Source organism: Nicrophorus vespilloides, unplaced genomic scaffold, assembly GCF_001412225.1.
Source record: "Nicrophorus vespilloides isolate i.1.1-1 unplaced genomic scaffold, Nicve_v1.0, whole genome shotgun sequence".
Lineage (NCBI taxonomy): Eukaryota > Metazoa > Arthropoda > Insecta > Coleoptera > Silphidae > Nicrophorus > Nicrophorus vespilloides.
The window spans coordinates 36,481-60,223 of NW_017097767.1; the positions used below are offsets into that span (position 1 = coordinate 36,481).

The 23,743-nt window shown below is 31.1% G+C and overlaps 5 protein-coding genes across 7 annotated transcripts; 4 read left to right on the forward strand and 1 right to left on the reverse strand.

Moving 5' to 3' along the window:
• Window positions 1-9,844: 9,844 nt before the first annotated feature.
• LOC108560884 (facilitated trehalose transporter Tret1-like) lies at window positions 9,845-13,046 on the forward strand. The gene is made up of 3 exons (XM_017918595.1): window positions 9,845-10,070; window positions 11,434-11,521; window positions 11,578-13,046. Exons 2-3 carry the CDS (start codon window positions 11,446-11,448, stop codon window positions 12,924-12,926), a joined length of 1,425 nt encoding a protein of 474 aa, XP_017774084.1. The 5' UTR covers window positions 9,845-10,070; window positions 11,434-11,445; the 3' UTR covers window positions 12,927-13,046.
• Window positions 13,047-13,453: 407 nt separating this feature from the next.
• Window positions 13,454-15,276, forward strand: LOC108560892 (facilitated trehalose transporter Tret1-like). Its single transcript, XM_017918606.1, has 4 exons — window positions 13,454-13,587; window positions 13,638-13,737; window positions 13,797-13,863; window positions 13,923-15,276. The coding sequence occupies exons 2-4, from the start codon at window positions 13,663-13,665 to the stop codon at window positions 15,236-15,238; spliced, it is 1,458 nt and encodes a 485-aa protein (XP_017774095.1). The 5' UTR covers window positions 13,454-13,587; window positions 13,638-13,662; the 3' UTR covers window positions 15,239-15,276.
• Window positions 15,277-15,550: 274 nt separating this feature from the next.
• On the reverse strand, window positions 15,551-17,636 carry LOC108560891 (mucolipin-3-like). The gene has a single exon (XM_017918605.1). The coding sequence runs from the start codon at window positions 17,527-17,529 to the stop codon at window positions 15,766-15,768; it is 1,764 nt and encodes a 587-aa protein (XP_017774094.1). The 5' UTR covers window positions 17,530-17,636; the 3' UTR covers window positions 15,551-15,765.
• A 275-nt stretch (window positions 17,637-17,911) lies between these two features.
• On the forward strand, window positions 17,912-19,767 carry LOC108560894 (ancient ubiquitous protein 1-like). The gene is made up of 5 exons (XM_017918610.1): window positions 17,912-18,041; window positions 18,100-18,382; window positions 18,439-18,855; window positions 18,906-19,101; window positions 19,156-19,767. The coding sequence occupies exons 1-5, from the start codon at window positions 18,001-18,003 to the stop codon at window positions 19,464-19,466; spliced, it is 1,248 nt and encodes a 415-aa protein (XP_017774099.1). The 5' UTR covers window positions 17,912-18,000; the 3' UTR covers window positions 19,467-19,767.
• A 539-nt stretch (window positions 19,768-20,306) lies between these two features.
• On the forward strand, window positions 20,307-23,743 carry LOC108560889 (histone-lysine N-methyltransferase E(z)). Of its 3 annotated transcripts, XM_017918603.1 has the most exons (12): window positions 20,308-20,813; window positions 20,872-21,376; window positions 21,430-21,593; window positions 21,714-21,722; window positions 21,907-22,007; window positions 22,066-22,129; window positions 22,217-22,273; window positions 22,327-22,505; window positions 22,570-22,831; window positions 22,885-23,055; window positions 23,117-23,299; window positions 23,438-23,743. In XM_017918603.1, exons 1-12 carry the CDS (start codon window positions 20,561-20,563, stop codon window positions 23,662-23,664), a joined length of 2,175 nt encoding a protein of 724 aa, XP_017774092.1. In that variant the 5' UTR covers window positions 20,308-20,560; the 3' UTR covers window positions 23,665-23,743. The 3 variants fall into 3 exon arrangements, with proteins under 3 accessions (XP_017774090.1, XP_017774091.1, XP_017774092.1); XM_017918601.1 differs by having other exon boundaries at window positions 20,307-20,813; window positions 22,066-22,273; XM_017918602.1 differs by lacking the exon at window positions 21,714-21,722 and having other exon boundaries at window positions 20,307-20,813; window positions 22,066-22,273.

Sequence of the window (23,743 nt, forward strand, 5' to 3'; positions counted from 1 at the left end):
TAATTTTATGAATCAAGTTTTTTATTAATAATAACAATATTTATTACAAAAGTAAAATCAAATATAATTATTTATACAAAAGTTTTCAAAAAATGTCAATTCAAATATTAATTCAGATATCCCCCGACTTACGAACTAGTTCCGTTCCAAAGGGTTTTTCGTAAGTCGGGGGAATTTTTAAAATTTCAAAATATACTTATCTTACCACACTTTATCATGGTTTTTACTTTTATATATGTTAAATTCCGTATTACTGACTGCATAAATTTGAAAAAATTGATTAAAATAAACAAAATACTTATTTAAAAATAAGTTTTTTCAATGTAGACATAACAATTATTTTATAAAAAACCACAAATGGAACAAAGCAAATAGTACATCTTCTAAAAATATTATATTTTATTGAAGAAATTATCAATTTTTGTTTGGACAGAGCTTTTAGAATTTTGTTTGTAAGTCCGGGAATTCGTAACTCGGGTGATATCTGTATTAGCAATAACATTTTACATGAATAAATGGCCCTTTGCAGCAAATACATCTTGTTTTAATTTTCTTATTTTGTTGAGTTTGTATTATGGTGATTTCTTGCAATAAATGTTTTTATTATAAAATTTTGTTTATTTTTTATGTAATATTAAGGAAACATAATTAATGGGACAAAACATATTAGATTAGTTTTTTCTGTAAAAGTGTGTTTCCATATAAATTAGTTAATGCAAAGGATACATGTTTTCTACATAGTACATTCACATTTTCAATAATTTAAATCAATCTATTATTAGTAAGTATCTTATATTAATTAAAAAAAAACTATATCAGTTTTATTAATAGTTTTTACTCATTTAGTTTTAATCTGAACAGTGAAGAAATCCTAAGAAACATGTCTTTTGCATGTTCATATTAAAAATGTATTTAGGTCTTCTATTATCTCTAGATATGTATTTTGTGACTAATTTAGACTAATATTTATTTTTATCAACGTTTTTATGCTTTTCTTATGTAATGCTTTCCCAGTTTCGATTAAGAAACATGAATCCGCAATAATTTCAGTATCCCAATAAACCACTTCAAAGTCACTTTGACATTATAAATGCATAATCGAAGAAAAAAAGTATTTACTAACACCTTCGTATTTTTTTTATCGCATGGATATGATTAACGCTCGTGGAATTACGGCAGAAAAAAAAGAGAGAGAAACATCGTTGTTACGACGATTATAATTTTTAAATGTTAGATGTATCGAAGGTAAATTGCTGATCGTCGCTTCTTTTATGCTTAATGCGTACTTTCGTCGTTTCCTGGTGGAAATTGGTTCGCTGAACTAACTAAGGTGACTTCCGAGACAGTTGACGCTAATGTGCATATTATATTAAACGTTTCCAATGTCTTCCGATACCATTTGAACATTCCCCAAGGCTTCCAGCACAATAGTATATTTATTTCATTTACGCGATCTGCCCTTGACTTAGAACACTTGCTTGCATGATTTGTAACTGGAATACAAATATTATTTGAGGTATTCCAAATGTATTTATAGACTGTCGTTAAAACACCTTGTTTTTGCTTACATCGCAGTCCGTTGGCTTTCAGGTAAATCGGAAAGTCCCATGAATATAGAAAAACAAAATAATTGAGTACATTCATATGTTTCTTTCGTACTCTATAAACTTATCACTTAAAATCAAGATGTACCTCTAAAGATTATGAAGTTTTTCGAAAATACACTGTACATTTCGAAAATACATTTTTTTACAAATCCATCAAGCATTCAAAAAGTATATCTATGCGTTTTAATCGAAACGAAGAATAGACTTCGTCCTGTTAATAAATTCTTCAAAAGTTACTTTTTTCTGTTGCCACGTTCTTTCGTAAAGAAAATGAATAGTTTTTCTTCGAACCAAGAAAAGTTTTAGTAAATAAATAGTCTTACATACTAAGTGAAGACACTTAAAATATGAGTCTAAAGTTGATTGTTTATGTTATTTCTTCATCACTTAATAATAAGTAAAACAAAATCAATGTCCTTTAAGCACATTTTAAAATCTTTGGATTTACATTTCGTTTCGTTTACATTTTCTTCTTCTAGTACCGTTTCTGGCTATATATTTTCTCATTTTAGTGACTTTTTCAATTGGGTTTTTATTTTCTCTATCCTCTAGTTTTATTCAATTGATAAATGTTCGACACAAACTTTAAATGATGCTATTAATCCTTAATTCTATGGTTAAATCATGGAAATTGTGTTTGCTGGAAGAATCACAACCTTGACAGGAAACCATGTCTAACAACAAAAGACGTTTTTCTTCAATTTTTTTTTAAACAATTTCATATTCCTATAGGACAAAAGTGATCAGCGGACTTTGTTAAAAGAGGTAACTTTAACCGAGATATGATTATATTTAATCCCTAATCCTATGGTTAAATCATGGTTGTGTTTGCACAAAACCTTGACAGTAAAACATGTCTAACAACAAAAGACCTTTTCTTCAATTAAACGAAATATGATTATATTCAATTATGTATTCATAAATATTGATATTTTTATAAAAGACTTAATTTTTATGTAAATTCAATATTTGTAATGTGCAGTGTTTCACAAACTTGTAACATACACCTGTCTTTTTGGAAGCATTGATTTTAACAACGGTAAAAGTAATATATAATATTACTATTGGAAATAAATTAATAAAGAAACAGAAATAGACATGTTACATCTGTGTATTTGTTGTAGCATAAAAAATGTGTTATAAACAATAAAAATATGCAACGATTGAATGTAAATAATATTCCCAGGAAAATCCCATAAACATGTTTGAATTAAACGATTCGCCTTTCATCCGGAAAAATCTTTTCTCGCAAATGTTAGAATTAACATAACATAGAAATTTTTAAACCTGTGCGCGCTGGGTAAAAATAATAATAAACGTAGTTAATCACCGCTTGTCGCTAAATATTGTTCTATTCCAGTAAATATTTAACATGCAACAATCGAGGCGCAATTTGTTTTTCCTATACTTTTTTTTGTTGCAGTATACATTTGATGTTATTATTAGTCATAAGGGAAAACAATGGAAAAATGAATCTTATCAGGTGTGATTGCGAACGCACGCATCCACATAGTGGATAAGCATAAACACAATCGTTATTTATTACTTAATAAAATTAGTTTCTCAGTGATATCGCATTCCGTTTTTAAATGTTACAAGTTATTAATAAAGCGCGATATGGAATAATTATAAATTAAAAAAAAATATATAGGAAACGTTTCCCCGATCAATATATGTCCGTCCAAATTGCATATGAAACGTTTCCGAAGGCTCTGTGGAAACTTTGTACGTGTCCAATGAATGAATGAAAGTTCATTATCTACGGGATAAGTATAGAACTGATATGTATTTATGGTTTAGGAAATTTTAGCTTCCTTTCCCGCGGATCTTTTTTTCTTTCTTCTTCTGTTCCGAGAAGCATCTGGGAATTTTCTGCACGTAAACTACGCAGAATTCATGTTGGAAACCGAATGATTTCGTGATGAACAACAAAAATATTGCAGCTCAATCTTATCATTTCAGATGCGGTGGGTGTGTGTAATGATGTCAAATTTTATCGAAATTCCGATCTGTTATCGGATTCAATCAGTCTGGATAATAAAAAATAGGTTTTCTTTGAGATTACGAAAAAATTTGGAACATCATCATGTTTGTATCATAATATATATATATATATATTTTTGTTAATCCCTATGCGAATCGTTCCAGTTTACGTATATAAAAAGTAATTCGTAAATTGCTGCTGCGGATTTAGATTACAATACGAAGGATGTTGCATATTAACAACGCCATAAATTTCAAGTCTGATTACATTGAAAAAAGATAAATTATACTGCACGTGAACCACTTAATTAAGTCATGTTCATCCAATTGTTACCAAATATCAACTATTCGTTAACGTTTAACATTAGACAACATTAACAATTAATATTTAATAAATTGATATATTAGTGAAATATTTGTATATTTTCGACATTGTTGGAAACCGGACTAATGCGGTTTGAGCATACAAAAAATCAACAAATAGAGATTTGACTGTATAGTAGATTTTAGTGTATCATTTTTTTTTTAGTATATATTTTGCTCCGTAAATATTTAGTTTATTTTGATAATTTCAATCCGTACTATAGTGAAAATCAACGTGGGAACATCATAAATGTTTTTTTACTGTTAAGATGAACGTGAAGAATTTAAAAGGAAAGTAGGCTGAAATGCCGCACGATTGATAAACTGCATCAGGATTATTTACTTCAATAAGAAATTTGTATTATTTTCAAAGTGATATGGAAATTTAAACCTTTTTATCATCAATATATTTATTTTTTTAAATATAAAATACTTTCAATTAATAAATGTATTACATAAACTATAAAACAAAATTTAAAAAAACTACCGTATAACATCGGTTATAAAACTCATGTTTTTCATGTTTTGGTATTTCTATTTTTAAGATTTTTTTACCTTAGAAAAATAAAGGTTACGTCTTATATTCGATGTAATATGGTAATTTATAATTTCAAAATTTTGTGCAAAATGGAAAGAAAAAAAAACAGATTTCCAATGTGAAGATTTTTTTGTGGTAAATGGAAAAAGACGACATAATTAACTTTAATGAAGAAATAAATCGAAGACTGTATTCTCTAAATGGCATATAAAATATAACTCAATAAGTTCGTAGGATGACCAATAAATAACATCTTATGGAAAATATTCGACAGTATTCATCAACATAGACACCTTCAAGAGTGATACATTCATACCAACGCTTCTCTAACATTTCGATATCTTTCTTGTATAGCGATTTCGGCAATCTCTTTCCCTTGAGCATTCTTTTTAGGTCTGCAAACACGTAGTACTCGCTGTGATCCAGATCTGGAGAATACGGTGGATGGGGAAGCAATTGAAAGTGCATTTCGTGCATTTTTGCAATCGTTTAGATCAACTTATGACACGTTGCATTGTCTTGGTGAAAGAGCACTTTTTTCTTCTTCAGTTGTGGTCGTTTTTCGCAATTTCTTATTACACATAGCATAAAAGAAGTCGTATATGAAAATATATCAATTGGTAAAATAAATCTATGAATATTACTTAAAATAAGACAACAAAACACAAATATTATACAATATTAAGAATGAGATTTTTTTTTTTAATTTTTAGGTGCAGCTCTCAATATTTTCGGGTAGGTAACAATGGTTCTTGCTGCAAAAAGTCTGGCCACCAAAGGCCAAAAGTCTGCTATATAGAGTCAAGTTTCTTTTTGTTCAGTTTATTTTCATGTGGTTTGCGTAATCTATTACCCGCACTATGCGAGGTATTGCCATAATGATAAATCTATTATATGTTGAAGAGCATCACTCTTCATAGGTTTTTTTTATGGTTTTCTAAGTCAACAGAATGCATTTTAGAATGAAGAGTGAAATACTGACCAATTAAAAATGAATGCTAAAAAAAATAGTACACAAAATTTATAAATGATCTTTGTTCTTTCCTACAAGGAGTGAAGTTTCTTTTTGTTCAGTTTATTTTCATGTGGTTTCAAAGTCCTCGATTAGTGCGGTTTTAAACATTGAGAAACCTGTTACTCGCACTATGCGAGGTAATGTTAAATCTATTATATGTTAGAGATAAGTTTGTTTATTGTTTTCTAAGTCAACTGAATGTATTTTAGAATGAAGAATGAAATAGTGACTTCACATTTTTGTATTTTTTTATTATATTAATAATTTGTTCGTAATGTTAATAAATTCACACACGCAGATTAAAATGAAGATAAAATATATGAAAAATGTTAAAATGAAAAATATACATAAATATTTGCATCAATCAATGTTGAAAACTAAATTAATTTGTTTCGAAAACTTGAATAAATATTTTAAATAATGAATGTAATTATTTAATAATTTCATTACAATTTTTTTCAATGATATGAACGTGAAATATATTTGCTTGATTGATTAATTGATTGATTAAATGTAAATTACTCAAGTATACATAAACAGGAAGACGATTTGATGTCATAATTATTTTGCGTGTTCTCTTGTTTGCAAACAATTAAATCACATAAGTATATACATTCCAATAACGCGCACCCATTATTTCGCAGTTAAATATCAATTAAATTAGTTTCCTTTAAGAACTTGCATTTTAAAACACAATTTTCAGTGTTACATAAAGTTATAATTGATACATTTTTTTTAAGCGCGTCTTCTACAAAGGAATATTAATAACAGAACAAACATAAATATGTGTGTTTCGCAACCAAGATTAAGTTGTGTCGCTACCTGTGTCACGTATGCAAGGAATAATGTACAACGAGTTGGGAATTCAGAGAAAAAGTATTAATAATCGCATTTTATTCGGCATTGTGTGGGAAATTACTGATTTATCTGCGGTTGATTCGTGCATTTAGTAAGTCGACATACAAAAGTTTGCAATTACGTTCAATACAAATATTAATCTTGTATTCGCGTGAATGATGATGTTTAAAAATCATTAAAATACTGAAACATTTTAAAACAAAATAAATTAATACTTACAATTAATTTACTGTATAATTAACTATTTTCTAGTAAAGTTCCTTACTTGTAATTACTAAATTATTCAATAAATAATTAATAAAAAAACTTCTGTTTCTAATAATAAAAATAAACTACAAATAATTACTGAAACAAAATGGAAAACTTTTTCTCTTCAGAAATTAATAAAAGTTAAGACAGCAGCAAATAATAAATCTATTACTGATATTATAAATAAATTGATTTGTGATAATTAAATATAAATATAATTTGTATTTAACCATAAGAAATAATAATGCGTTGTCCTTTTATTCAAGAAGAGGATAGGTAGAGGAATCCGGAAATAATAATTATTGTTTGTTACGAATCGGGGATCCATAAAAAAAATCGTGTCCAATTATCACGAATTCCAATGCAGACGAAATCTGGCAATTTACATTTTTGCGCGAATTTCTCTTTGGGTCGACAGTTGTTTTCAGCGCATAAACAAATTAAACGCAATTATTTACTATAATTACCTTAATTACAATTATTTTTAGTTGACACATTTTTTCATTGTAAGAATATAATGTTTTTTTCGTTACGTCCCTTTTTCTGTCAACATTTGTATTGCATAAACAATTAATTTAAAAAGTCTTAAATTATTTATCACATAAATTCTGATCACAGCTATACATTTATGAATGATAGCACGTGAATAGTATATTAATAATAAATAGGTGTAATATATTAAATAACTTCGCTTATGGTTATTATATTTATAATTATATCAATTGTACAATGTTGGAAAATACTGCATTTTGTATCCATTCAATGATTTAAATGTATTGAATGACTTTAAATCTTGTGTTGAAGAACCTTTCTATTAGAAATTACTTACAATTAAGTATAGTGCACGTAAAAAAGGTTCAAAGTAGGACTAGTACGGACGATCTCCTTTTCACATCCTTCTTTTATTGGCACACATTTATCAGAACAAATTTACTTTAAATAAATTCGCATTGAAAATCAATATTATTTTTCTATAATTATTAAAAGTTAATCTATTGCATTTAAATTTAAACAAAATAAAACAAATGTATTAATTACAGAAATAGAACAGTTCTAGTCTTGAAGTTGGAAAAATGTTTTTTATTCTTTGATAACTTGTTTCTATACTTTATAATCATATAAATAGAATATATTTATGTTCCAGGTAGAAATATATACCAAAACTAGTCACTAAATTTGCAATCAAATTAAGGAAAGTGAAAGTAAACTTTGTTCGTGAATATTTAATAATCAAAGAATTGTTTTATTATTAATTAAAGTAGATGAAATTTAGTTGAAGAACGAAATATCGTTGTATAATAGAATTTATTGATCCAAAACACGTTTGCAAATAACCGCAAAATATGTTTTTATTTTTGATATACACTTCGACCACAAAATAAGAAAAAGAAAAAACTGTGTTATTAAGTATTTAATAGATTGTATTTGCATTTAGACAATATATGAGGATTTCTTTTTATAATATTTTAGATTTATCTATGCTTTGTGAACATTTTCTAAGTTGACTCAACATCCTTTGGTTATATAATAATAAAGTACACTAAAATAAAAATGTTTGAAACGTTTCAGTTCATAGATTCTTAAATGAAAGCTTCTAATTTTTCTTTATATCGTTTAGTTTGTGAATTACCAACAAATTATTCTTTCATCATTCTCCTTTCTCAGTAAATCAATTGTATCAAATATATTTTATTCCAAACCGCTTTTTTTGGACAAATATTCGCACTAAATAAAAGAAGAATTAAGAAAACAAATATTTAAATTAGATGAACGTTACTAATCACATATATATATAAATAATTATTTCATAAACTTATTATCAAGTTGCGTATATAAAAAACAATTGATTGTTTTTATAAGTTGAAAAAATTTGAAACATAATTATCAGATTTATCCGAAATAAACTAAATCCGATTATATGTTATAAAAACACATGTATCAGAATTTTATTGTTATGATAATAACGTTTGCAAATAATGATAAACGCATGCTCACGAATCGCGAAGGCTATTTAAAGTAATGCAATACGTAAACAAAAAACAAGAGCATAAAAAATCAAATGTTTAATTTGAGGTTACTAATAATAATTACAGTCAATTATGCATCCATATTTTGTTTTTTGTTGTGCAATTTTGATTCATTAATTTGCTTTAAAACAAACTGTAATTAGGTTGGATAATAAATGCTTTTTCGAAGATTTATGCAATTCATAATGAAACCATTTATATTTATTTACTTAAAAATTCACTAAAAAAGTATACTTTTTTTTTAATTCTATTTAATTCGATAATTTAATTAACTAATTATAACTTAAAATTATTTTTGATTAATTAATTATCTTATCATTAATCTATAGATTTTTAAAAAAAATACAGTTTAATTTATTTTAAAATCAAGTCGTTTTTTGATTATAAAAAATTGAAACAATAGTGCTTATTTGAATGTCTTTATGAAAAAAAAGAACAATAGCATTTTTTTAATGAGTCAATCGTGTTATCAAAAGCTGTTGAAATGAATAGAAAAAGGTATGGTTGTTATTAAAAGATAATTACACTGTTTGTTGCTTATTGGATGCATAATATTATCAAAAAAAATGGACAATTAAAAAAAAAATCACTTGTAAATTTCACATTGTTAAATTATTTTATTTAAACGTCTTTATTGGCCCGAATTTGGACTAATCGATTTTATTATTATGTTTTTTGATGCTACTTTATTTTAAAAAAATAATTTTGTTATGATTTTAGATTTCTGAGCAAATTGACACAAATAGATTCGATAAGTGATAAGAAACGAAACAGCTTACTTAGATCCAAGCAATTCCGCACTTCAGCCCTTCGATGTTCGATATATTCCAGATACAAATATACAAATAAACGATAACACGTTAATTTTGTATGCAATTTAATGAGCATCCAAAATACGCGTGCATTCCAATGATAAGATCACAAACTACTGCGTTGATTAAGCTAATTTAATCAGCAAGTTTACGCGTATTACAAATCTTATTGATTATATAAGAAACTATTTATTAAATTGTATAACAAAAAAAAACTGTAAACGGTAATTTTTAGCTTTTCTTGGACTTTTAATTTCATATGTCAACAATCAGCAATTGTATTGTTATTTGTATTTTTATTCTCTATTATTTAAGAATGTCGGGATAAAAGTTTTTTGTCGCGAATAAAGGCGATGATAAGTTGCGTCACGTGTATATAAAGCGGCGAGGACTATGTGAAATGCTTCACTAAATTTCTGCCGTTGATAGCAGCAGGATTGCTCGTACAACAACTCATCAAAAAAAACAACACCTCAACGGTGGCTTCCCAGTTGAAAGAGTTTTACTTCAGCTTCGCCCATTCATGGATTCAGCTCAGTGGACGCAAATAAATTGAATTGAAAAAAAGACAACAATAACAAAAATAAAGGAAATATTTAGAATATAAAAAAAAGTCTGGTAAGTACTTATTTTCATATTTAAAGTAGAAACTTTAGAAGGATTGCATTTTAAATGCAATATTTAATTTATTGTGTTATTAAAACTTGTTCAATTTACACATCAAAATAAATTTAGCAAGCTTCTTAATAATTTAATCAAAAGAAAATTATCATATTGTTATTTCAATTTTCTTTAATCCAAATGCTTTTAACAGCCACATAAATTTAGGATTATTAATTCTGGAACCAAGGTTTGGTTTTTCTGAATGTAAAAATTACATAATATAAAACTACTACAGGTCGATAGCCTCTAGCTAAAAGTTTCTTATCAGTTTGTATATACAAATTTTGTTAACATTTCCAAATAAGAGCAATAAGATTAAATCGCTTCTATATTTTTGAAGAACTCACATGAGAACATTGTATATAGTTGATAATCATTTAAAAAAAAAAATGAATCGAAAGATTACAGGTTGTTATTGCATTGGAAAAGGAAATATTGAAACTACGTGCATTATATTGGGAAGTAAAAATTTCCTATTTAACGACAAACGTTTCCATTGAATCGAAATCAATCATTTTTGATTCAGTTTTATGCGAGTCCTTCGAATTAATTGCAAACCGGGAAATGGCGATAAGGAGAAATTGAACTCTACAGATTCATTGCCAATATCCAAAACTCTTTAAGGTCAAAACTGATGCGGGAAACTCTCTTAAGTGAAATAAAGATTTTATTATGTGAAATATAATAATATTTTTTATATTTGAGAATCAAATGCACTTATATTATTAGATGAATTCTTCCAAAGTCCGAGGTTGTATCTGAACGAACCGTGAGGGAAAAAAATGTTTAAATTCTTTCGATATCAGTGCGATAACATGAAATCCGTTATCACGAATGTATTAATAAAAACATATTGTATAATTCATTCATAAAAAAATAAAACAAAAACTGTAATCTTCGTTACACAACATTTAATCTCCAGTACAGCTGAGTTTGTGCTGTGATGTAGATGAAATCAAATAAATAAAAATAGAAAAAAAATACAGTTGAATTATTCATAAGTGATCGGGTTCCGGAAGTGGAAGAACAAAAAGAAACGAGTGCCGATCAAATTTGTTGAATTCAAGTACAAAGTAAATAATAATTTATAAGTGCGTTAGATGTGTGACCTTAAACAATTAACTAGCTGGAAATAGAATTAAAAAAAAGAGAACACATATATACATATTTAATTTTGCTAGAATTTCGTATGCAACTGAGACCAATAAATACCAATGACGATCAATGTCACGGTTAAAATGTTAAAAATATTTATTTATGTATCACCGCGAGGTGCGATTTATATTAATGTTTTGTATTTTATCTGTCTGATTTGCAGCATCGCGTTGCAATGGTCGAGATGGATGTCAGGACAGGTGGATTTAAGGAGGGAAAAAAGGTTCCTCAGTATGTCGCTGCACTCTCAGGTAAAATTGTTATGCAAAAACCGGATTTCGGAAGTTCAATAACCACATGATTTCAGCGTGCCTCGGTGCTGTTGCGGCCGGCGCAGTTATGGGATGGTTATCAAATATATCGGAGGGATTGGAAGATGGTGATTACAATAACATTATAATTGATGATACCGGGAAAAGTTGGATCGGATCCCTCATGAATATTGGTGCAATGATCATGTGCTTTCCCATCGGCTTCATCTGCGATAAAATCGGAAGGAAAATTGCGATGCTTCTCCTGATCATTCCATTCATGCTCGGCTGGTTGATCATCATCTTCGCAACAAATATAGAGATGCTGTACGCCGGCCGCTTTATCACTGGCCTGATTTGCGGAGCGTTCTGCATTTCAGTTCCGTTGTACACCAGCGAAATCGCGCAAAAGGAGGTCAGAGGAGCTCTGGGCAGTTACTTTCAGCTCCTCCTAACAGTTGGAATATTGTTCGCTTATGTGATGGGCTATGCTGTCAACCCAAAGACGCACACCTTAATATGTGCATGTTTGCCCTTGTTGTTCGGTATCATTTTCTTCTTCCAACCTGAATCACCTGTTTATTGCATCAAAAAGGGCAAACTGGATGAAGCTAGAAAATCGTTGATAAGACTGAGAGGCAAAGATTATGATGTCGAAGCCGAAATTAAGGAGATCACTTTTATGCTCGAAGAAAATAACGGCACTACGATACCATTCAAGGAATCGATCAAGAAGACGGCGACAAAGAAGGCCGCTATTATAGCTTTCGGTATGATGTTTTTCCAGCAGTTGAGCGGTGTGAACGCTGTTATCGTCTACACTGGAGATATCTTTTCCGCCGCAAATAGTTCACTCACTTCCAAAGAAGCTACGATGATCGTTGGAACAATGCAGGTTCTTGCAACATTCGTCTCTTCGCTGGTCATAGACAAACTAGGCAGGAAAATTCTTATGATCGGCTCCGATATTTTCATGGCCATTTCTGCTATCATGTTAGGTGTTTACTTCACTATACAAGATACAACGGAAGGCATTGGCTTCTTGCCGATCTTCGCTATGTGCCTATACATCGTCGTCTTCTCGCTGGGTTACGGTCCGATACCTTGGATCATTTCCTCCGAGGTGTTTCCTGCAGAAATCAAGACTGTGGCCAGTTCGGCTGCCGGTACCTTCAACTGGTTCCTAGCCTTCATCGTAACCAAATTCTACTTTGATCTAAAAGTTGCTATTGGTAACGACGGTACGTTCTACATGTTCGCAGGAATTTCAGTAATAGGTACTCTATTCATCATTTTCTTCGTACCTGAAACCAAAGGCAAGTCCTTCGATGAAATTCAAAGGATATTGAGCGGCGAAAAAGTTCATCAATCCGAGGGCATCGAAAACAAAGGATACTCTACCTAAATTATTTATTATTTATTTCTTTCTTATTATTATATTAATAATATTTTATATTAAGTTGTATATATGTTAAGATTATCTAATGCCTTTATGATGTGATATTAAACATTTTGCTATCTTTAATATTTCATTTTCAATATTCAAATCATTTCCTCACTAAACAAGATAGGAAAACTTTTATCGCAAGAACAATATAAATATATTCTCAAAAAGGAAATTTGTTAAAAAGAATATTACCAAAAGATATAAATATAGGAAAATAGACATAATTGCATAATTATTTTCGTATTTAATTTATTTATTATCGTAGTCTTTCCGCCTAATTTCATAATATTATGAGAATTGTTAAAATTTAATTGATTTAAATTCAATTAAATAAAACGAATGTATATATTACAAAAGCAATAATTTTAAATTTTAGACGCAGTACGTAATATTGTGATAAACTATATATACAACCCAATGTACAAAGAGATAATTATAAAAATCTTGAAGACTATTTGTTTGCATCATCAAAGCATGTAAACAAAGTATCGCATACAAAATAGAGTCCGTTTCTTGTGAAAACTATTATAAATTAAAGTCTTAAGATCAAATGTCACTGATCAAATTACGATAATACACAAGCGATATTGCACGAGAAATCGCAGTCAATAATAGAACCGTGAGCATATTGCAACTAGATTTATTTCCAAAGTTTTCATTTCTGATTAGTTAGTTTCCTGGATGCTTTGAAAACATGGATCGTGACAATGACTTTTTAATCGCAAATAGCTCGAATGTGGACAACGAAGTGAGAAACTATGAGAGCTTGGTAAATATTATTTATAATAGGTTAATTATTTGATTTAATTGTGTTCTTAATAATTGCAGAGCAATGGTAGACAAAATGAAGGTCAGAAGTCAAAGACTTCTCCACAATATTTAGCTGCAATTGCTGGTAATTTGATGTCATTCATTTCAATGTTGGATTTTTATGTTATCAGTTATTTATTTTAGCAACCTTGAGCGCTTTTGCTGCTGGCATTGTGATTGGGTGGACAGCACCAATAGAAAATGCAATGGAAGATGGAAATTACAACAATATCACTATTGATAAGAATCAAATGGGATGGATTGGATCATTTACAAACCTGGGAGCATTAGTCACTTGCATTCCAACAGGTTTCATCTGTGATATAATTGGCAGGAAAACAACACTGCTGCTACTCATCATACCATTTTCAATTGGATGGTCTTTAATATTGACAGCAAGGAATGTACTGATGCTGTACTTTGGAAGATTCATCATTGGTATGGCTGTTGGAGCTACCTGTGTTGCTGCCCCAATGTACACCAGTGAAATTGCACAGAAGGAAATTCGAGGTGCCCTGGGCAGTTACTTTCAATTGATGGTCACTGTTGGAGTGCTGTACTCTTATACTTTTGGTGCATTTCTAACACCCATGAACTACACAATTATTTGCAGTCTGGTGCCATTGATATTCATTACATTGTTTGGCTTTCAGCCAGAAACACCCCTTTATTATTTGAAAGTAAACAAGTTTGAAAAGGCTAAGTTGGCATTGGTCCAGCTGAGGGGTACTCAGGATGTTGACAGGGAACTCAATGAAATTGAAACTACTTTGAAGGAATCGAGAACATCGGTTGGATTTTTCAGGGCGATGTCAAAGAAATCTAGTAGAAAAGCGATTTTCATTTCATTCGCATTGATGTTTTTCCAACAGTTCAGTGGCATCAACGCAATTATTTTCTATACTGGCTACATATTTAAATCTTCTGGCGTTTCTTTCAACGAGAATTACGCCAGTATTGTAATTGGAGCCACGCAAGTAATTGCTACTTTCAGTTCATCATTGATAGTCGATAAATTAGGACGAAAGATACTTCTGATTACTTCCTCTCTGTTTATGAGTTTATCGATTATTTCGCTGGGAGTGTATGTGTATTTGAAGAGTCACCAGTTCATAGCTGAATATGTACTAGCATATCTTAACTTTTTGCCCATCCTTTGTCTAGTACTCTTTATAATCGCCTTTTCTATAGGGTTCGGACCTATACCTTGGATGATATCTGGCGAAATTTTCTCTCCTGACATCAAGAGCATGGCAAGCTCAATGGCTGGTTCTTTCAATTGGCTATTGGCTTTCTTCATTACCAAATATTATTTCACTATCAGTGACACTATTGGTGAAGAATACACGTACATCTTCTTTGGCGTTGTTACTCTATTAGCTATTCCATTCACATACTTCATTGTACCAGAAACCAAAGACAAAACTATCAGTGATATACAAGATGAACTAGAAAACTAATTCAATTGTATAGTACTTAAATAAATTTGTCATATATTTTTTAATATACGTAAATTGTAAATACATAGTACAATTAACATGTAAAAGAGGCATGGAAGAGGACGATTTGAATTTGTATTAAAAGAAAATGCATAATATCACAATATATTTACAACTAATATAACAAATAAAACAAAACAATTATACTTATGTACATAAACATTATTAACAATAATAATACAAATCATCTTAATTTGGTATTTGCTTACACTTATATCCATTAAATTTCGTGAAATATTATATCACAAAACGTTTACAAAAAAAGAAACATTATAATAATCGTATTTATAATTAGTCTACAAAAATAATAATACAAATCTTCTGAATTTGGTATTACAAATCTTGGATAAAAAAATATAATTGGCGTTAAAGTATTTAATATAAATATAGAATTATTTTCAAACTTAACCTTTTGCACTTTGAATTCCATCAAATCTTATCAATTCAGCGAAGAGCAAAAGGCTAAAATTTCTTTAAACCACTCGGCTTCACGCGATCCTCGATTCGCTCAATGACGAATATGACTTCTGCATTTGTTTACAGCAGCACAAGTCCTTCATGAATCTTCCAAGGCTGCTATCGGAATTAGATCTGTATAATCCGCTGGACACCTCTTCGATATTAGTCTTTCCAATGAAGCTGTGCAAGTCGCTTTTAGGAAAGCCCTCCGTATAATATAGCTTAATAGTTTCATAAGCATCGTTAATAACAGTAATGAAGAGGTTTAAAATTACGTAAATGTATAGACTTATGAATGAATACAGGTAAATGCGACTGAACCACCAGAGCATCGTGGACTTGTTGGACATGATTGAAAATGTGGCAAACATATCATCACCGTTGACCAAAGAGAACAGACATTCCGAAGTGGTTGAGAGAGACTTGAATTTTAAATGGTATGGTCCCAAAATGAGCCAACCGCAGAACGTGAATCCACCGTATATCAACAGAGCGCATAACAGGAATCTGAAGATCTGCGGCGTCGCCTTCTTAAGTGTCAAAATAACTACGTTGTATGTCTTAAAAAATCCGAGGTACCTTAAAACTCCAAACCATACAAGCATGTTACCAGTACCCAAAAAGATGCTGCAAACGTTCCATTGGTCACTTGTGTATTCTGAACTCTCAATCCTCTCCTTAATAGACGATCCAATCATAATGAATATATCATTAACCAGAATCATAATGTACCACATATTCAAAAATTCCATTTTATCATCTCTATTCAAAGGCTTCTCAAAATGAGTGATAAAAAAATTGTTTGCAATAACTTTCAATTGTTGTGCTCTGACAATGGCCCTGGTGCATAAAATGAATGACATTATACATATCACAATGACAAAGTAATTCAATAAGCTTCTGAGAAGGGCATCAATCCTGTTGTCTGTTATGTATTCTACATTTCCATTGCATGTTAATCTATTTGGTTCAGCATCCAAGTCCAGCATCATCTGACCATCATGATCTTCATTTATAAAATTAATGATTATATCAAATTTATAGCAATTTGGGGGCGTCAATCTGCCAGCAGATTTAAAACTGATGGTTTTCAATGAAAAAGTCAAACTTGCCTTAACCAAGGCAGCAAAGTTAATCTCAAGATCATAATATTCTAGTAAATAGTCCTGAGAACTGAAGCTATCTGTCTCATTTGTTGATATGTTGTAGCAAGTTTCTATTATCTCAGGATTGAATATGTATGATTCATTAAACCCATATATAATACCTTCTTTGTACTGATATAGACACAGTTTCATTGGCCCCATTGTGTTGTTGGAATTCGTATAAGAGTATGGACCAATTGCTCCACTAATATTAGCATATCCACTAAATGCATAATCAATAGTTTCAAAGAATCCATCTTTAGTGTAAACTGCTAAAGGTCCAGCTGGAGGTGGATATGAGTTCACTTCCATTGAAGCATCCCAACCATTGAGAAACAAATGTGAAAATGTAATTCGATTATCCCAAGTGTAATTGACATGGTTGTATCTGCTGAATGCGAACAAACACAATTGCATGGTGACTAGAATAATTTTTATAATTTGTACTATAAATTTGTATGGAAATCTGCGTTTCGCCTGCCACTTCTCAATTGGATTCATGAAGAAGAACTGCAGCTTTCTCCTCATTCGATCCTCTGTCCACATTGTGATATGATTCTGCTTGCACGATCTGTGATGTGTTATTGCACTGGTTTCGTCGTCTTCACTGCTTACTGGATCGATAACACTTGCACTGCTATCAACCATATTTACATTCAACTTAAAATATTATAAAAACTGAATTATACTGTTCAGTAAAAGTCTTCTACAGTAATGACATTTTTAAGTGAGGTTAACTGAAGGACAATGGTAATATTTTCTTGACGCTGATTGGTCACATGATCATGTGACACTACAGGACCGGACTTTGTATTTAAATATACGCATTACTAAAGTCCATTGATTAAATAAAATGTATTTATTTTAGAATGAACTACACATTTAGTAAATTCAAAATACAAAGAAAAATATTATAAGTAATATTTGTATTGATTTTATTTTTGTACCAAGTGGATTTAAATTGGGTTAAAAATATAAAGACGGTACTGCCCATGGCTTTTAATTTTTTCACAATATTTTGACGTAACATACGTCAAACTTTCAGTAACCTCTCATTCTTAGTATGTGGAATTCATTCCAAAACTCATATGATAAAGATATTTAAATAGAGGGGAAAAGATGCCAAACATTGAAATCAAACAACTTTACAATCATGAAAGGTAAATACCATTACTGTTTAAAGTCCAACAAATGGATACATGAATTTCACTTTTTTAGGGTTCCTGCTGATAAAACATTAGCTCTTTTATTGTATCTCCCATTTGGAATTATCCTCTTTTTATTTAGGTTAATAGTATTCCTACCTGTGTTTTTATTTTGTTCTATTCTACCAAATACAAACTTAGTACAGGGATTGTTATTGAAGCTTGTATGCTTCTGCCTTGGAATTGCCATAAACATTGAAAACAATGAAAAAAAAGAAGATGTTGATGCATACATCAGTAACAACATCTCTATTTTGGACCATATTGTTATGAAGATACTTACAGGAAGCACTAAGGTTGTATCATCAAATTATACAAATTTTATCTTAATTTGTTTTTTTTTTTATTGCAGCCAAGCTCTGAAATTGATACTCGATTGTCACTGTTATGTGGGGAGAAATATTTTGGAACGATTGCAAACCTTGATGCATTCAAAAAAAACCTCTCTGTGTTCATGAGCAGCAAGAAAGTACCTATCTATTTCCAACCTGAAGGCGTCATGACAAATGGCAAGGCTGTATTAAAATTTAACACTTGGCCATTTTCAATGTGCAGCAAATTCCAGCCAGTTGTTATTAACATTGATAGGCCTATTCTTAATATAGCAGCGAATACAATGGATGCTCATTATTGGACAGACGTGTTCTTCTACATGTTCTCCCCTTTAACCGTCTACAATGTCCAATATTTACCTTCAATTGAGAAGAAGGCCTTCTCCGACGAAGATTTGGCGAATATTAGTCAACAGGCGATTGCACATGCTTTGAAGGTGATGCGTCTACATTCCGTTAATGATTATAATAATTATGTTATTTTCAGATTGAAGCTGTTGATCACAAGTCGGCTGATATGAAGGAATGGTTAAAGAGGCACTTATTGGAACTTAAAAGAACTGCAGTTGTCCAAAACAACCGCTCTGCTAATTATGCAGTTAGTCCTGAGATGACCAGGATGGGTCTACAAGTAAAGGAAGTCTTGCCGCTAGTTCCAATGGAGGATATTATAAAAGATTTAAGTACTTGGCTTCGAACGAAACGTAATTTACGTATACTAATCATTATAATTTTAGTAAAAACCCGTAACGTCGATGTAACAATAACCAATATATTAGATGGGGCCGTGGATTATATACCGGAATCGGTGAATGCTGTTCCAGTTGCGAGTACTTCTTCTCCAATAATTAGTACTTCTTCATCGTTTGGTCCATCGAGTAGCAACGGTAGCAAAGATCCCTTCAATACCGCAGCAGAATCATTCGGAAAATCTGCGAGCGAACGCAGTTTATCTTTCCAAGAACGAAAACGACTTCTGATTGAGAATGCTCGTAGACGATACATCGAGAAGCACGGACTCAACTTAGTAGCTTTAAATAATTGTTGATAGTTTTCCTGCGATTCTGATTTTCCTCTCAATTTCATTTAATTTCAATAGGATTAGTGCCAAAACAATATTTAAGCACATTATTCACTTCATAAGGTTCCAATCTGTTTACTGCACGGCAATGTTTAAAGCAGGCCGCCTCAAACACTTGCTTTAAATCATAATTTTATCTCTTAGTTTCTCCTTATAAGAATGTATTTGATTTTTTAAAAATTTTAATCTACTAAAAGTACGCTGGATTAATCTGCGATTGGCTAGTGATATTTTTCCCAATTTTCAAATACAATTTAAGTTTTTTTTTGTTTTGTTTTCAACTATATGCAACTGACAATACAGTTACACTTGGAAAATATATTTACTTATTAAATAGTTATATTTTTTTCGCATATCATCTGCTTGGTTTTCATTCTATGCATTGCTTATTCATGAAGTATTTTAATGATAAATATATGGATGAACTTTCGATTTAAATTCAATTGAACGCAAAACATGAATACGACTGATTATTAATTTAGGTCAAATACTGTTTAATACCTTATTAAAATAAACAATTGCTTCATTATAAACACAGTGACCTAACGTTTAGTATAATCCAGATGTTCATCATAATCTTTGTTAAACTATCTTGTTAAATCACAAATTTAATCCAATGATTTATAGCAATGTATTAATAAAAACTTTAATTCTTCTAAAATTAAGCTTTCCATGTTTTAAGTTTAATATTGAAAGTTAACTTTACTTCTCATTTAAACTAAAGATGCGTTTTGTTTTTATTATTTTCGTGTTGCAAAAACTATTACATTAATTGGAAATATTCGAAAAATGTATTTTTTTACAGTTACTATATTGAAACTATTATTGTTATTGTATTATTTCCAAATTGGATTAACATGGCAACATTGCAATTCTGCACATTTTTGTAGCAACGCGCTCTGTCGAGAAAAGTTGTCGAAACTGTTATTTTACTATTATTATCATTAACCTGCAATAGAAATGGCGCGATGTTGAACGCTTGTAATAAATAGATTGTAAACAACAATAAAAATATGTTGATTATTTTCAATTAGTGCTATACCATATACAAAACACTCGAGATGTCGAAGCAAAAGGTGTCTGCGGAATGGAAAAAGCGCGTAAAGCAAGAATATATGCGACTGAGGCAAATCAAAAGGTACAAAAGGGCTGACGAGGTGAAGATTCAATGGAACCTGAACCAGAATCGAGTGTGCCAAGTTCTGATTACAGAGCAGAAACGATGGACGGAAAGCAAATCGTTTTGGGTGAATACCCCAGAATTTCCATCACATGTAACATGTATGAAAAAGGCTGAAGTAATTGGCAATGAAGGTAAGTCATAATACCATCACTGTTTCATAGATTTAATCAATCTTTTGTTTCCTCTTAGGAGACATACAAGTTATTCCAATTAAAATTATAAATTCTGTAACACCAATTCCTACCATGTATACCTGGGCTCCAATCCAACAAAACTTCATGGTTGAGGATGAGACTGTCCTTCACAACATTCCATATATGGGAGATGAAATTTTGGATCAAGATGGCACTTTTATCGAGGAACTGATTAAAAATTATGATGGAAAAGTACATGGTGATAGGGAATCTGGATTCATTGATGATCAACTATTTGTTGAATTAGTGCATGCACTGATGCAATACCAAGATAAAAAGGACCAACCTGAAAAGAAGGAGAAAAAGGTAGAAGCAGAGAAACCAAAAGAAGAGACTGAAACAAAAGAAGATGGTGAAAAGGCTGTTGAGGCCAAGGAGACTTCTGAGGAAGTTAAGATGGAGGTTAAAAAGGAGGAATTGGAGTTTCCTAGTAACATGATATTTCAAGCAATATCATCACAGTTTCCTGACAAAGGGCAACCAGAAGAATTGAGGGAAAAGTAATTGTTGCAGTAAAAGTCTTTCAATGATTACAATTTTGTTTCCCTTGTAGATATATAGAATTAACTGAGAGAATGGATCCAAATGCACTGCCACCAGAATGCACCCCAAACATTGATGGGCCCACAGCTGAATCTGTACCTAGAGAACAAACATTACATTCATTTCACACTTTATTTTGCAGAAGGTGTTTTAAATATGATTGCTTTTTACATAGTAAGTTTTTTCGCTTTTATTTCATTTTCTAAATATTTTAAATAAACATAATTGAGATTCTTGAAGGCAATTTTTACAATCCTGAGTCATGGGTTGTTTGCTTGTTTTGCTGCTTTTTAGGAAACCAAGGTAAATTCATTCACAAACAAAAAAGCAAACATAAGACCATTCAATCATTTCAAATACTTTATGCTAATAGTTATGTTAACTCATTATTCAATTTTTGTTATTCATTAATGTCATCATTAAGTTATTTAAATTATGTACATTGTAATTTACAATGAAGTTACTTCTTAATATATCTCAACTTTAGGACTTCAAGCTTGTCATCCAGGTCCAAATCTGCAGAAACGTCGAGGTCCAGATTTGAAACCGTTCACGGAGCCGTGCGGCCCTGATTGCTACATGCTGTTGGTAAGTTATTGTATCCGCAGACTGTTCAAAACTATAAGTTCTTAATTCTATTTATAAGGATGGTGTCAAGGAAAAGTTGGCCGCAAAAGCGAAGCAAGACGAGCAAGATGAAAACGATAAAGGTAAAGATAAGAATTCAAAAGACAATACGTCTCAAAATAGTCGCGCGAATCAAAATCCTAGGAAGGTTTGTAAAGAACAATCCGTAGATTCTGGAAACGAGGCAAGTTCCGAAGACAGCAATGATTCAAATAAATTCAATAAAGGTAAACTGATAATGCCCAAAGGGACTCCGTTTATATTAAATGATTCTTTCCAGATGATGGGAATACCGATGTTTCGACAACCACGGCGTTCAGTTTGCTGGGCTTGATGGGAAAGGATGATCATTGCGAATGGACCGGTTCTGATCAAAGTTTGTTCCGTGCTTTGATCAAAGTGTTTCTAAACAATTTTTGTGCCATTGCGCAAATCATGCTTACAAAAACATGCCAGCAGGTATAATATTGAATATTTCTATTTTTAATGTGCAAATTTCTTATTCCCCATATTATTTTACTAGGTGTATCAATTTGCCCAGAAGGAAGCGGCTGATATTCCCACCGAAGACTCGTTCAAAGACTACACTCCGCCCAGAAAGAAGAAGAAGAAGCATCGTCTTTGGTCGGTGCATTGCCGCAAAATTCAATTGAAAAAGGATTCGAGCAGCAATCACGTTTATAATTTTACTCCGTGCGATCATCCCGGACAAAGCTGCGATGCTCATTGTCCATGCATTGGTGCTCAAAACTTCTGCGAGAAGTTTTGCCAATGTAGTTCAGACTGTAAGTAACTCATCTTCCAATTTTACTCTAGTTAATAATCATCTGTTTGATAGGTCAAAATCGGTTCCCGGGATGCAGATGCAAAGCGCAATGCAACACCAAGCAATGTCCTTGTTACTTGGCTGTTCGAGAATGTGATCCGGACTTATGTCAAACTTGTGGAGCGGATCAGTTTGATCTCAGCAAGATTACTTGCAAAAATGTTAGCGTGCAGCGTGCTCAACGTAAGTCTCTTTAACGAAGGAAGACATTGAACGTAAAAAAAATAAATTTCTTTTCTTGTAGATAAACATTTATTGATGGCACCATCTGACGTAGCAGGCTGGGGAATCTTTCTGAAGGATAGTGCCCAGAAAAATGAGTTTATTTCTGAATATTGCGGAGAGATTATTTCGCAGGATGAGGCCGACCGCAGAGGGAAAGTTTATGACAAGTACATGTGCAGTTTTCTATTTAACCTTAATAACGGTGAGTTTATAATAATAATTTAAATTACAAATGATTAAACAACATTTTAAATTTAGCAATTCTGATATGAATTCATAAAAAGGCTTAAATTAACTTTATTTTATATTGAAAAATTGTTATAAATTATTGTCTTTACAGATTTCGTGGTCGATGCAACAAGAAAAGGAAATAAAATCCGATTTGCTAATCATTCGATCAATCCAAATTGCTACGCCAAGGTGATGATGGTGAATGGGGATCATAGGATTGGGATTTTCGCGAAGCGAGCAATCCAGCCTGGTGAAGAACTGTTCTTTGACTACAGATATGGCCCTACGGAGCAGCTCAAATTTGTAGGCATAGAGCGAGAGATGGAATTCCTTTGAAGAATTATACTAAGTTTCACATAACGCGTTTATATATCCCCGCGAATAATTGATTAAATAAAATATTTTTTATTCTTTA